This window comes from Somniosus microcephalus, chromosome 7 (assembly GCF_052327205.1).
Source record: "Somniosus microcephalus isolate GS21.2 chromosome 7, FLI_Smic_1.0, whole genome shotgun sequence".
NCBI classification, from domain to species: Eukaryota; Metazoa; Chordata; class Chondrichthyes; order Squaliformes; family Somniosidae; genus Somniosus; species Somniosus microcephalus.
Window position 1 is genome coordinate 207,218,385 of NC_140993.1, and position 14,716 is coordinate 207,233,100.

At 46.1% G+C, this 14,716-nt stretch overlaps 1 protein-coding gene across 1 annotated transcript; it reads left to right on the forward strand.

Annotated features, from left to right (window-relative positions):
• Positions 1-1,792: 1,792 nt before the first annotated feature.
• Positions 1,793-13,265, forward strand: otulina (OTU deubiquitinase with linear linkage specificity a). The gene is made up of 3 exons (XM_085993377.1): positions 1,793-2,003; positions 10,130-10,251; positions 12,697-13,265. The coding sequence occupies exons 1-3, from the start codon at positions 1,896-1,898 to the stop codon at positions 13,130-13,132; spliced, it is 666 nt and encodes a 221-aa protein (XP_085849503.1). The 5' UTR covers positions 1,793-1,895; the 3' UTR covers positions 13,133-13,265.
• The last annotated feature ends 1,451 nt before the right edge of the window (positions 13,266-14,716 follow it).

A 14,716-nucleotide genomic window follows, 5' to 3' on the forward strand; every position in this document is an offset into this window, starting at 1 on the left:
TATGGAACAGTTCCTGCAGATTGGAGCGTGGCAAATGTAACCCCACTATTTAAAAAAGGAGGGAGAGAGAAAACAGGGAACTACAGACTAACATCAGTAGTAGGGAAAATGCTAGAGTTTATTATAAAGGATGTGATAACAGGACATTTAGAAAATATCAACGGGATTAGACAATATCAACATGAATTTATGAAAGGGAAATCATGTTTGACAAACCTACTGGAGTTTTTTGAGGATGTAACTGGTAGAATAGATAAGGGAGAACCGGTGGATGTGATGTATTTGGATTTTCAGAAGGCCTTTGATAAAGTCCCACATAAGAGATTAGTGTGCAAAATTAAAGCACATGAGATTGGGGGTAATATACTGGCATGGATTGAAATTTGGTTAACAGATAGGAAACAGAGAATAGGAATAAATGGGTCTTTTTCGGGGTGGCAGGCGGTGACTAGTGGGATCAGTACTTGGGCCCCAGCTATTCACAATATATATCAATGATTTGAATGAGGGAAGAAATGTATAATTTCCAAGTTTGCTGATGACACGAAACTAGGTGGGATAGTGAGTTGTGAGGAGGATGCAAAGAGGCTTCAAGGCGATTCAGACAAGTTGAGTGAGTGGGCAAATATATGGCAGATGCAGTATAACGTGGATAAATGTGAAGTTATTCACTTTGGTAGGGAAAACAGAAAGGCAGAGTATTATTTAAATGGTGATAGATTGGGAAATGTTGACGTACAGAGGGACCTGGGTGTCCTTGTAAACCAGTCACTGAAAGCAAACATGCTGCAGCAAGCAGTTAGGAAGGCAAATGGTATGTTGGCCTTCATTGCAAGAGGTTTGAGCACAGGAGCAAGGATGTCTTACTACAGTTATACAGGGCCTTGGTGAGACCACACCTGGAGTAATGTGTGCAGTTTTGGTCTCCTTACTTGCCATAGAGGGTGTGCAGCGAAGGTTCACCAGACTGATTCCTGGGATGGCAGGACTGTCATATGAGAAGAGATTAGGTCGACTAGGCCTGTATTCACTAGAGTTTAGAAGAATGATAGGGGATCGCATTGAAACATATAACATTCTGACAGGACTAGACAGACTGGATGCAGGGAGGATGTTTCCCCTGGCTGGGGAGTCTGGAACGAGGGGTCACAGTCTCAGGATACGGGGTAGGACATTTAGGACTGAGATGAGGAGAAATTTCTTCACTCAGAGGGTGATGAACCTGTGGAATTCTCTACCACAGAAGGCTGTGGAGGCCAAGTCACTGAATATATTTAAGAAGTAGATAGATTTCTAGACACAAAAGGTATCAAGAGGTATGGGGAGAGAGCGGGAATATGGTATTGAGCTAGAGGATCAGCCATGATCATATTGAATGGCGGCACAGGCTCGAAGGGCCAAATGGCCTACTCCTGCTCCTATTTTTCTATGGCTGTGCGTCTGGAGTCACATATAGCCAGTCCTGGTAAGGACGGCAGATTTCCTTCCCCAAAGGGCATAAAGTGAACCAGATCGGTTTTAACGACAATCCAATAGTTTCATGGTCACCATTACTTATATTAGCTTTTTAGTCCAGATTTATTTAATTAAATTTCCCAGCTGCTATGGTGGTGGGATTTGAACTTAGGTCTCCCGGACCATTACTCCCAGGCCTATCTAGGATTACTGGTCCAGTAACATTACCACTATGCTGCCCTCCCAAGGGAATCCTCAGCGCTTCCAGACAGAGCACGTGGGCAGCCAGCCCGCATGTCACGTGCCTGTGGAGCCGCCGCCGTGCTGGTGACGTAGAAACTGACGTGCTGATGATGTAACACCCGTCACCAGCCGATCATTCCGAGGTTGAGCTTGGAGCACGGCTGCTGTGTCTGTTCCCCCTCCGTTTTACCAACGTAATGTGGCGGGTGAACGCGAACCAGAGCGACGATGTGTTCGACGAGGAGGCAGATGAACTGCGGCTCTCGCGGAATGAGTGGAACACCTGCATGGGGCAGCGGCTCAAGGTACCCGGGGGCCGTGCCAGGGGCCTGAGGCGCAAGTAGTCGGCCAATGGGAGCGGCGCCTGGGCCTGTGTAATGGGACCTATCCGCGCAACGAGGCCGCATTACGTGCGTGCGCGCGCGCGCGCGATATCTGTAGATGTTGCGTGCGCGTTATCTAGTGCGCGCGCGACATACTACTGTGCATGTTGCTTGAAATTGCGCGTGCACGATCTCTACTTTGTTCGCGAGCAACAGCCTAGTTTGTGGTGAAGTTGCACAATTCAACTGCTATTTAAAATACTAGAAATACTCAACAGATCAGGCAACATCTGTTGGGAGAGGAACAGACTTAATGTTTCAGGTCAACGACCTTTCATCGGAACTGGAAAAAGTTAGAGAGGTAACAGGGTTTAAGCCAGTACAGAGGCAGGGAAAGAACAAAAGGGGAAGGTCTTTCTCGACCCATATTTTGTTTCTTTACTTGTCCCATTACCACCCCCTTTTGCCTTGCACCATTGTCCTTTTTGTCATTTAATCACTCGTGCCTTCCACCCTATAACAGACCTTCCTTTTTGTTCTTTTCTTCCCTCCCCCACCCCTTCCCTAGCTCCATTTTAAAGCTGTTACATCTCTAACTTTTTCCAGGTCATCAATGTTAACTCTGTTTCTCTCTCCACAGACTGAGTATTTCCAGCATTTTCTGTTTTTGTTTCAGATTTCCAGCACCAGCGGTGTTATGCATTTGTTTAGGTTGTTATTAACTCCCGTTCTCCCACTATGGGTTTGTATTGATATGTGGTCATGGTGGAGTTGTATGTGTGGCACTGGCACTGGCACCAGCCCATCTCTCCTACATGGTGCTTGAAGATGGTTTTACCTGAAACAACAACTTGTATTTATATAGCGCCTTTAACGTAGTAAAATGTCCCAAAGCGCTGCACAAGAGTATTTTAAGACAAAAAATTTTACACCGATCCACATAAGGATAAATTAGGGCAGGTGACCAAAATCTTGGTCAGAGAGGTAGGTTTTAAGGAGCATCTTAAAGGAGGAAAGAGAAGTAGTGAGGCAGACAGGTTTAGGCAGGGAATTCCAGAGCTTAGGGCCTAGGCAACAGAAGGTTGAGCGATTATAATCAGAGATCCTCAAGAGGACAGAATTAGAGGAGCGCAGATATCTCGGAGGTTGGGTTGGTGGGGTGGTTTGTGGGGCTGAAGAAGATTACAGAGATAGGATGGGGCGAGGCCATGAAGGGATTTGAAAACAAGGATGAGAATTTAGAAATCGAGGCGCTGCTTAACCAGGTGCCAGTGTAGAGCACAGGGGTGATGGGCGAACGGGACTTGGTGCAAGTTAGGACACGGGCAGCCGAGTTTTGGATGATCTCAAGTTTACGTAGGGTGGATTGTGGGAGGCCAGCCAGGAGTGCGTTGGAATAGTCAAGTCTAGTGGTAACAAAGGCATGGATGAGGGTTTCAGCAGCGGATGAGCTGAGGCAAGGGCGGAGACGGGCGATGTTAGAGGTGGAAGTAAGCGTTCTTTGTTATGCTGTGGATATGTGGTCGGAAAGCTCATTTCAGGGTCAAATATGACACCAAGGTTGCGAACAGTGTGGTTTAGCCTCAGACAGATGTTAGGGAGCGGGATGGAGTCAGTGGCTAGGGAACGGAGTTTGTGGTGGGGACCGAAAACAATGGCTTTGGTTTTCCCAATATTTAATTGGAGAAACTTTTTGCTCATCCAGAACTGTATGTCGGACAAGCAGTCTGACAATTTAGACACCATGGAGGGGTCGAGAGAAGTAGTAGTGAGGTAGAGCTGGGTGTCGTCAGTGTACATGTGGAAACTGACACTGTTTTCGGATGATGTCGCCAAGGGGCAACATGTAGATGAGAAATAGGGGGCCAAGGATAGATCCTTGGGGGACACCAGAGGTACTGTTGTGGGAGCGGGAAGAGAAACCTTTGCAGGTGTTTCTCTGGTTACGATTAGATAGATAAGAATGGAACCAGGTGAGTGCAGTCCCACCCAGCTGGACGGCGGTGGAGAGGCATTGGAGAAGGATGGAATGGTCTACCGTGCCAAAGGCTGCAGACAAGTCAAGAAGGACGAGGAGGGATAGTTTACCTTTGTCACAGTCACAAAGGATGTCATTTGTGACTTTGATGAGAGCAGTTTTGATACTGTGGCAAGGGCGGAAACCTGATTGGAGAGATTCAAACATGGAGTTCCGGGAAAGCTCGGCACGGATTTGGGAGGCAACAACACGTTCAAGGACTTTGGCGAGGAAAGGGAAGTTGGAGATGGGGCGGTAGTTTCCAAGGACGGAGGGATCAAGGTTTGATTTTTTTGAGGAGAGGGGTGATGACGGAAGATTTGAGGAAGAGGGGGACAGTACCTGAGAAGAGACAACCGTTAACAATATCAGCTAACATGGGAGCCAGAAAAGGAAGTTGGGTGGTCAGCAGTTTGGTGGGAATAGGGTCGAGGGAGCAGGAGGTGGGTCTCATAGACAAGATGAGCGCAGAGAGGTCTTGAGAGGAGATTGGAGAGAAACTGGAGAAAGATGTGAGTTCAGGGCTAGGGCAGGGGGTAACCTTAGAGGAAGTTTGGCCCAGTGGGCTAGGGGAAGGACGGGAAGTGGCAGAGGCAGCTGAACGGATGATAAAGAAGTCCATGAGCTCCTCACATTTGTTATCGGAAGTGAGGGTGGAGGAGATGGGAGAGGGGTTTAAGAAGATGGTTAGCAGTAAAGAATAGGAGCCGGGGTTTATCTTTACATTCCAGAATGATTCTGGAATAGTGAGCAATTTTGGTAGAGGAGAGCAGGACCCGATAGTGCTTTATGTGGTCCAGCCAGACCTGGCGGTAAATGGCTAAACCAGTTGTCCGCCATATCCGTTTAAGTCTGCGTCCCTTGGACTTAAGGGAGCGGAGATGAGAGCCATACCAGGGGGAACAACCAGGGTGAGAGAGGGTAATTGTTTAATTAGGGACTAGGGCATCGCAGGTGGTGGTGAGGGTGTGGTTGAGCAGATCGAAAGCTGCAGAAATGTCATGGTGAATGGAGGGCCAGAGGCTGGACAGTTGGGATTTCATAAGTGCAGTTGTAAGAGAGTTGGGAGAGAGTTTTTTCCAGGGGCGGACACTGAAGGAAGTAGGGTTGGGGGGTTGGTGGGTGGCGGGGTGGGTGGAAGGGGAATTGGGTGGAGAGCGATATGAGGAAATGGTCAGAGATGGCCTTATCTGCAATTGGCACGATGGGAGTAGCGAGGCCACGAGAGATGGCAAGGACAAGGGGGTGGCCGTGAATATGGGTTGGGGAGTTTACATGGAGGGAGAGATTAAGGGAGGATAGGAGGCTAGTGAACTCCGAGGAGAGAGAGAGCATGATGAATTGAGATGGAGGTTGAAATCACCGAGGATGAGAAGTGCAGAGGCTGAGGGAGGAGAGCAGTGAAGATATCTGGGTAATAACATTTTTATGGTACTTGGGTGGGCGGCAGAGAACAAGAATTTTAAATGAAGTGAGAGGGGTGGAATAAGCTGAGATGCTCAAAGGAGGAGAAACTGCCAGAGGAATAGGGGGACAGACCAAGGTGTGATTTGGTGATGAGAGCCACATCGCCACTACGGCGGTCTGAGTGGGGCAAGTGGTGGAAGGTATAGCCAGGTAGGAAGGCTTCATTTAAGGGTAAGGTGTCATCACCCCTCAACCAAGTTTCCGTTAGGGCCATGATATCGATGCCGTCATCCACGATAAGCTCATGGATGGCAAGGGCCTTGTTCGCAAGTGAACGGACATTCTGGAGGGGGATGGCTGCCCCACTGCCAGCGTCCATAGGGTCAGCACTGGGGGGGGGGGTGAGTTGGATGGGGAGGAGATTGGCAAGATTTGCCCCCAGTGGGCGCACTGGGCGGGAAAGTCAGCGAGAGAGTAGGATGGGACAGTTGGGGTTGCTGCTCGTAAGGCGGCAGCGACGAGTGCCTCGATGGGCCTTTCGTAGGATGCCAAGAGAAACACAGAGGGAAGCTGTAGGCTTCTCTAAGAGGGAGTCAAGCCTGGGACGGTGCCAGGAGAGTAGGAAGGTCAAAGAGTAATGAAGGATTGGGGTAGGGATTTGGGAGGGCAGAGTATCCGAAAGAGAAGAGATGAAAGGAGGCATGACAAAAGGAGAGTGCTTTCAGGGAGGGGTAGAGAGAAAAGGAAAATAGGGGGAAAAAGTGGAGTGGCTCGGGTCTGGAGCGGCAGCCAAAGTGCGCACGCAAATGGACACTGGAAAAGCTCAGGTTACGTAGGCCTGTTTAAATGTAATACTTAATGGAATACATATTTCCTGGTAGCAGGGAATAGGTTGGGGACAAGTAGGGAAACGGGAAGTATGGGGTCATTTCTCTTCAAAATCACTGGAGGAAAAATATTAGAAATTATTAGTGTCAGCCTTGGCTCTGTGGTAGCAAGCACTGTTGCCTCTTGAGTTAAAAGGCTGCAGGTTCAACTCTCACTCCAGGATTGGATCACATAATCCAGCTGCATTATTGGCAGTGCTGTCCACTCAGGTGAACTCTGGCCTCATCTGCCCTTTCAGGTGAACTACAGTATCCCTATGGCACTATTTGAACAAACGCAGAGAAGCTCTGGCCAACATATCCTTCAGTCAGCACCTCCAAAAACAGTTTGATTGGTCATTCAACTTATTGGGGTGTCCTGGGGGTGTGAATGATGTTACATAGATGAAAGAAAGTTCTTTGTAGTGGTATTATATCAAAGTATTTCTAGACTTGCCTTATTCTGTAAATTAGTGTTCTCTCTTCTGTTACATCCCCCTTCCCCCTCCTAATCCCACTTCCTTCTGTCTCCACCCCTGGAAAGAAAACTCCAAATTTCTTACAACTGCACTTTCAAATTCCCAACCGTGTCAGCTGTGGCTCAGTGGGTAGCACACTTGCTTGTGAGTCAGAAGGTTGTGGGTTCAAGTCCCACTCCGGGGACTTGAGCACATAAATCTAAGCTGACACTGCAGTGCTGAGGGCGTGCTGCACTGTCTGAGGTGCTGTCTTTTGGATGAGACGTTAAACCGAGGCCCTGTCTGCTCTCGGGTGGACATAAAAGATCCAATGGCACTATTTTGAAGAAGAGCAGGGGAGTTATCCCTGGTGTCCTGGCCAATATTTATCCCTCAATCAACATAACAAAAACAGATTATCTGGTCATTATCACATTGCTGTTTGTGGGAGCTTGCTGTGCACAAACTGGCTGCCACTTTCCCACATTACAACAGTGACTCCACTCCAAAAGTACTTCATTGGCTGTAAAGCGCTTTGAGACGTCCGGTGTTCGTGAAAGGCGCTATATAAATTCTTTGTTTGGCCCTCCATTCACCATGACATTTCTGCAGTTACTGATCTGCTCAACCACACCCTCAGCTCCACAGTTGATGCCCTTGCCCCACTAAAACCATTTCTCCCTCACTCCCTGGTCACTTCCCCGGTACGACCCTCACCTCCGCTCCCTTAAGTCCAAGGGATGTAGATTTTAACATTTATGGAGGAAAGAAAAAAAAACTTGCATTTATATAGCACCTTTCGCAACCTCGGCGTCCCAAAGTGCTTTACAGCCAATGAGGTACTTTTAAAGTGTATTCACTGTTTCCTACAGGAAACGTGGCAGCCAGTTTGCACACAGCAAGCTCCCACAAACAGCAATGTGATAATGACCAGATAATCTGTTTGTGATGTAGGTTTGAGGGATAAATATTGGCCAGAATATCGGCTCTTCTACGAAATAGTGTCCTGAAATCTTTTACGTCCAGCTGAGAGAGCACACGGGCCCTCTGTTTAACCTCTCATCCAACAGACTTGTGCTCAAGTCTCTGGAGTGGGACTTGAACCCACACCCTTCTGACTCCGAGGCACGAGCGCTACCAACTGAGCCACAGCTGACACTTGGGTACTGCTCTCCTCTGCCAAAACTACTCACTATTCCAGGATCAACATGGAATGCAAAGATAACCCTTGGTTTCTCTTCTCTGCTACAAACTGACTTCTTAAACCCCTCTCCCCTGTCTCCTCCATCCTCACCTCCAACAATGTATGAAGAGCTCTTGGACTTTGTTACTAAGATTCAGCTGCTTCCCTCCCTTGCCCTAGCCCTGAAGTCACCTCTTTCTCTCTCTAGTTTCTCTGCTATCTCCCCTCATGCCCTCTTTTTGAGCTCATCTTGTCCATGAGACCCACCTCCTACTCCCAGGACCCTATTCCACCACCTCCTCCCCCCCCAAAACTGCTAACCACCCAACTTCCCTTCCTGGTCCCCATATTAGATGATATTGTTAACGGTTTCCTCATCTCCGTTACTGTCCCTCGCCCCTTCAAATCTACCGTCATCAACCCCTTCTTAAAAAAAAAAAAACACCCTTCCCCTCTGTCCTTGCAAACTACTGCCTGATCTCCAACCTCCCTTTCTTCTCAAGTCCATGAACGTATTGTCTCCTCCCAAATCCGTGCCCATCTTTCCCGCAACTCTATATTTGAACTCCTCCAATTCGGTTTCCATCCCTGCCACAGCAGTTAAACTGCCCTTATCAAAGTCACAAATTACATACTGTGTGACTGACCGTGGTAAACTAACCGTCCTCATCCTTCTCGACCTGTCTGCAGCCTTTGACACAGTTGACCACACCATCCTCCTCCAACACATCTCCTCTGCCGTCCAGCTGGGTGGGACTGCCCTCACCTGAATCCATTCTTATCTATCCAGTCATAGCTACAGAATCACCTGCTTCTCTTCCCGCTCCCACACCGTTAACTCTGGAGTCCCCCAAGGAGCCATCGTTGGTTCACTCCTGTTTCTGTTCTACATGCTTCCCCTTGGTGACATCATCCGAAAACCCATCAGGTTCCACATATAAGCTGACGGCACCCAGCTCTACCTCACCACCACCTCACTTTACCCCTCCACTGTCTCTGATTTGTCATGCTGCTTTTCCAACATCCAGTCCTGGGTGAGCAGAATTTTCCTCCCAACTAAATATTGGGAAGACTGAAGCCATTGTCTTTGGTCCCCACCACAAACTCCTTTCCCTAGCCACCAACCCCATCCCTCTCCATGGTCACTGTCTGAGGCTAAACCAGACCATTTGCAGCCTTGGAGTCCTAGTTGACCCTGAGATGAGCTCCGGACCGCACATCCGCTCCACCACCAAGATCACCTACATCCACCTCCATAACATTGTCCATCTCTGTCCCTGCTTCAGCTTCTCAGCTGCTGAAACTCTCACCCCTGCCTTTGTTACCTCTAGACTTGACTATTCCAATGCTCTCCTGGCCGGCCTCCCATCTCTTTCTCTCCCCCATCCCCCTCCATAAACTTGAACTTATCCAAAACTCTGCTGCCCATATCTTAACTCATGCCAAGTCCTGTTCACCTATCACCACTGTGCCCGCTGACCTACATTGGCTCCGGGTCCAGCAGCGCCTCAATTTAAAAATTCTAATCCTTGTTTTCAAATCCCTCCATGGCCTCGCCCCTTCCTATCTCTGTAACCTCCAGCCCTACAACTCCCTGAGATATCTGCGCTCCTCCAATTCTGCTGTCTTGCACATGCCCGATTTTAATTGCTCCACCATTGGCGGCTGTGCCTTCAGCCGCCTGGGACCTTGGAATTCCTGCCCTAAGCGCTTCTGCCTCTCTACCCCTCTTTCTTACTTTTAAGATGCTCCTTAAAACCTACCTCTTTGACCAAGCTTCTGGTCACCTGTCCTAATATCATCTTATGTGGCTCGGTGTCAAATTTTGTTTGATAACGCTCCTGTGAAGTGCTTTGGGGCATTTTACTGCGTTAAAGGTGCTATATAGATGCAAGTTGTTGTTGTTGAGTCAGCCATTCAGCCCCTTGAAAACTGAATTCAAATTCTCAGATGACTTCTTGATGGGATCTGAATTTGCGTTCTCTGGATTATTTGTCCAGTAACATAAACACTACACTTCGTACCCTACTATGAGCTGGAATGAGGTTCATTGCTTTTATTGGTATGGCAGGCATAGTGTTTGTGGGTTCATGATGCAGTGAAGGTGACGTGTCATTTTTAAAGTGCGATCGGCCAGCTGCTAATTAAGTTTTAAGCTTCCAACTATTTATTTCTAGGAAGGCTATCGGGATGGGCTAAATGCTGGCCGACAATCCACTTTACAGCGTGGCTTCAATGAAGGTTACCAAAAGGGTGTTAAGAAGATGTTGGTCCCTGGACAGCTGAAAGGGCTTCTGAGGTAAGAGTACAACAAAAAAGTGCACAACTCTGCTTATAAGCAACCGTGGCCTCGATCTGTGGAGCTGTGGGCTAATTACTTGCGAGCCATGTTTTTTAAAAATTGCACAGAAACAGACCATTCCGCACAAGCCTCCTCCTATCCTACCAGCATATCCTTCTATTCCTTTCTCCTTCACATACTTATCTAGCTTCCCCTTAAATGCTATTCATTCAACCTCTGCATGAGTTAGAGAGTTTCGCATTCTCACCACACTGAGAAAAGAACTTTCTCCTGAATTCCTTATTGGATCTATTAGCGACTCTTGTATTTATGACCCCTAGTTTTGGACTCCCCCCACAAATGGAAACACCTTCTCTATGTCTACCCTATCGAATCCCTTCATAATTTTAAAGATCTCTATCAGGTCACCTCTTTTCTCGAGAAAGGAGTCCCAGCCTGTACAGGCTTTCCTGATAATTGTACCTTCTCAGTTCTGGTATCCTTGTAAAAACATTTATTCAGTGCCTCTGGATCCTGTATCCGGTGCCTCTGGATCCTGTATCCGGTGCCTCTGGATCCTGTATCCGGTGCTTCTAGATATACAACTGATGTCACAAGAACATGACTCATTAAAAGCCCTGGATACCGAAATACCCTAATACTGGATTAGATGATGGGGTGATCTGAAGAAAGAACAGACTACAGTATTGCTTTGAGGAACTCAAGTTAATGGGCGGGGAGGAAAAGTTAGGATGAGCCATTAACTATACTACAGATTCATATTTGCTCACTCAGTTGATGAGCATATCTTTGGGAGCTTGTGTAGTTATTAATTAATTGCACCCATTCTAACCTGATTGATCCAGCACTGACTACAATCCGAATTAAGTTTATATCACATGTTAGTTGAATAAACATCCTAAAACAAACTGGAAGGGTGAAATAAAACACACAATTCTGCAAATACACAACTCTCCCATCGGCATATGAAAAGAAAAAAAGGCTGGTTAAGGTTTTGGATGTAGATTCTTGGTTAGAGTTCTGAAGTTTCAATACCCAAAACATTAGCCCATCGTTTCTTTCTTCAGATACTGACTGATCTGCCATTCTCCATTGACCTATCTAATTACCAGTGTTTGAAGAATCACTTTGTCGAATGGTATTTGTCATCCTTATTATCTATACTATAGAAAAAGGAGAAATTTCAAGTATTGTATTGGAAATAGAAAAATACTAATGCAATAAATTGGTTTCCTATGTATGCCATGGCATTATCTAGTATTCTCCAAAATGGACTTTGGACCAGCTGAAAGGAACAGGGATATGAGCGACTTGATAACTCTTGCAGAGTTCAGTGTTGTAGGTCTGTAAAGTTGATCAGAAGATTGCTATTCTCCATTGATGGCCATGCAATATATAGTGCATAACTCATAGGAATGTACAGGGTCAGAATAAACCATTTCAGTTCATGTGGCTAGCCCCAGAATTCAAAAGCAGTACACACAGTTCACTACCTATGGCCTCCAGTTGATTTTCTCACCAAATGCCTGTCCAACTCCCTCTTAATATTACTGATATCAGCCTCAGTTGATACCTGAGTAATCCATTCCAAATATGCAACACCCTTTGTGAAATAAATAGTTCTATCTGATCCATCCATTCTCTTTCCCCCATCCCCATTCTAAGCTTCATCCCATGCTGCTTTGCTCTTTGGGCAGTGGTAAACTGTTCCCCAGGGTTCTTAGGAACATAGTTATTTGCTATTAAATGGTTAAAAAGAAAACTTCAGTGCTGGAAATCTGCAATCAAGCAAAATCTTGGAAAATGCAACTGGAAGAGAAAAATGGATTAGTGGTTTAGATGGGAAGTTTTGATCGGTTATACTGAAACATTAGCCTTTATCTTTCATATAGTGATTGACTGACTTCTGCCTTTTTCTGAGAGATTAGTAGTTCTCCCAGGCATTGCTTAGTGTGTTGGAGGATACAGTGGAGCTACAATACCAACTAGTAACCACAACCTGCAACAAGAGTGTTACCAGGACCTGTTTACATATAGTTTCCATGTTAAATGTTGACACAAAGATGTGCAGGTTAGGTTGATTGGCTATGATAAATTGACCCTTAGTGTTAGGGGGATTAAATACGTGGGGTTACGGGGATAGGGTGGGATATGTGTCGGTGCAGGCTCGATGGGCCGAAATGGCCTCTATCTGCACTGTGAGGTTCCTGTGATTTCCTGTGAAAGTCTGACCCAAAATCATGACAACAGAAAATGCTTGCCTACACAAGATTTTTAATATAAATACATTATTGTGTGATGTTGAGTTATTTACAATTTTTTATATTAGCACCCGTAGCTTGTCTTGTATCACCTAGTTGATGCTTTTATTTTTGTACAATGTTGGGTGCTGTAAGTAGGAAATACCCTAAACAAAATTCAGTACATTTTCTATTTCTGCAGTGCCTTGCTGTCATGGTGTCACCTGAATGGAAGTAATCCTAATCTCCTGGCCAAAGTAAACCAGCTCCTTGGTGTTGCTGCCCAGCAGGAGGAACTTATTTTTAGAAATCTGAGTGCACCCTCCCAGGAAACAAGCGTCAGTGACGTAATGGAATGCATTGAGGACATGGGCTTGGACACTGCGCCAGAGAAACAACCGGAGGCTGGGAGCTGCAGTGGTGCTAAAGGTGAAAGCTGCTGCAACTCTGGCAGTGAGATTGCAAATCATGACCGTGGAATCAACAGTACCACTTCGTTGCACCAGAGATGCTGTAGGACTGCATCAGGAATTGATGAAGCAGAAATGGTTAAGCAGCTCTATCGAGACTGTGCCCTCTTGTTGAAAGACTGTGAGCTACCAGTGGATATAGCACTTCATTTCCAGCTGCAACCTTAACTTTTGTCAGTAAAGGAGTGCACCCAATATTTTCCAACATCCTTTTGGGGGGTTTTATAGTGTGATTAGTTGTGAATGTTCACTACCTCCTGAGGAAATGAAACAAAAATAAACTAAGGGTGATTGTACCTAATATCTGATTATGTGCCTAGGATGAGAAAAGGCCATCAGGCCCATACATGTTTGCTCTATTTTTTTCTTGTCTGATCTCATCCCCATGTATCAACCCCCTCCAGCCTTTAGGAAAGGGGGAAAAAAGACTTTTAGCCAATTCAGGAGTCTTCTGTCAAAACATGCTCTCTGGTCCTTCACAGGAGGAGCGCCAGGAGGCCCCAAACCCATTTGTTATCTTCCAGAATAATTAGTCTTGCCTTCCAAATGATGTGATCACCTTGTTTTCCAAATACCCATCTACCACCTTCCTGAAGGACTGTATGAAATCTGTCTTCAGTGTCACCTCTCGGGTCCTGATCCACAAGTTGATCCCTTGAGAAAAGTAAAACTTCCTGACATCCAGCCTCACTGACATTCTGCTTCTTTAATTTAACTGGGTAGCCCCTAGTTCTACATCGATCAGATCCCTTCTAAGTCAACCCTTCTCCATCAAGACATAAAATTATCTTCATAACTCAATGATCTGAGACTGAGATTATGCTTGTTGCCCTTCTCTGCACCTTCATCAGAGCCGCATTGTCCTTGCTGAGGTGGGGGGATAACTAACATATTTTATTTTAGCCATAGCCCCCTGATGTTGAGTCTGTGGTTTCAATTGCAGTTATACTGAATAACAGGACACAGACTACCGAAGTAAGTAAACAGGTCTTTAGTGATTGAGGGTCAGGGCTGAACTGGGATACACTTTGCTCCGCAGGGTTTATATACCAGTGTGGTCACCACCGGTACTACAATGTACAGGAGCCATCAAAAAGTAGTCCATCATCATAAGGTATCCTCTTAAGGTGGTACAGGTTACATACACTACACCTGACACCACTTGAATTTTATCCCTCGAGGCACTTTAGCAAAAAACCTTTTGAAAATGCATTTCTGCTGGCTCTCAATGCACCATTCCAGTGACTTCTCAAAACATTACTTTTTTTCTGAAACTATGCCCTATACATGTATACTATTGAAAGTATTCATCAGGGTATCAATACAAAACTGTTGCCGTTTCTTTTGTTGCTCTAGGATAAGTTAAATCTGATGCTGCTACCTTTTTCACCTCGAGCTTTAATTTATACAGCACCAAATCCCTTGAGGTCGGCAAGCTACCATTCTGGCTTTTCGTCTTATCTGGCATGCAAGGAGTACATGGTAGCTAAGAATTTTACATGCAAGTGTCTCTGTCTGTCTGTAACTAACTAACATCGGTGTACATTTCCCATGTGCATAAAATCTGGTTTTCAATTGACTTTGAACAAAATACTAACCTTCCATAGACATGTTTTTGCAGATAATACTACCCAATAGTGTCTTACAGACTTCCTGGTATCTCAGTACCTCCGGTATAACATGAGTCTTTCTAACCAGTGCACCCAAGACTCCTGCTCTGGAGCTGAACTCGTTGAGAGTTGCCAGACCACC

Coding starts and splice junctions, on each gene's coding strand:
- otulina (XM_085993377.1), top strand. CDS start 1,896: ATGTGGCGGGTGAACGCGAACCAGAGCGACGATGTGTTCGACGAGGAG. Junction 2,004..10,129: donor GCATGGGGCAGCGGCTCAAG/GTACCCGGGGGC, acceptor ATTTATTTCTAG/GAAGGCTATCGGGATGGGCT. Junction 10,252..12,696: donor CAGCTGAAAGGGCTTCTGAG/GTAAGAGTACAA, acceptor CTATTTCTGCAG/TGCCTTGCTGTCATGGTGTC.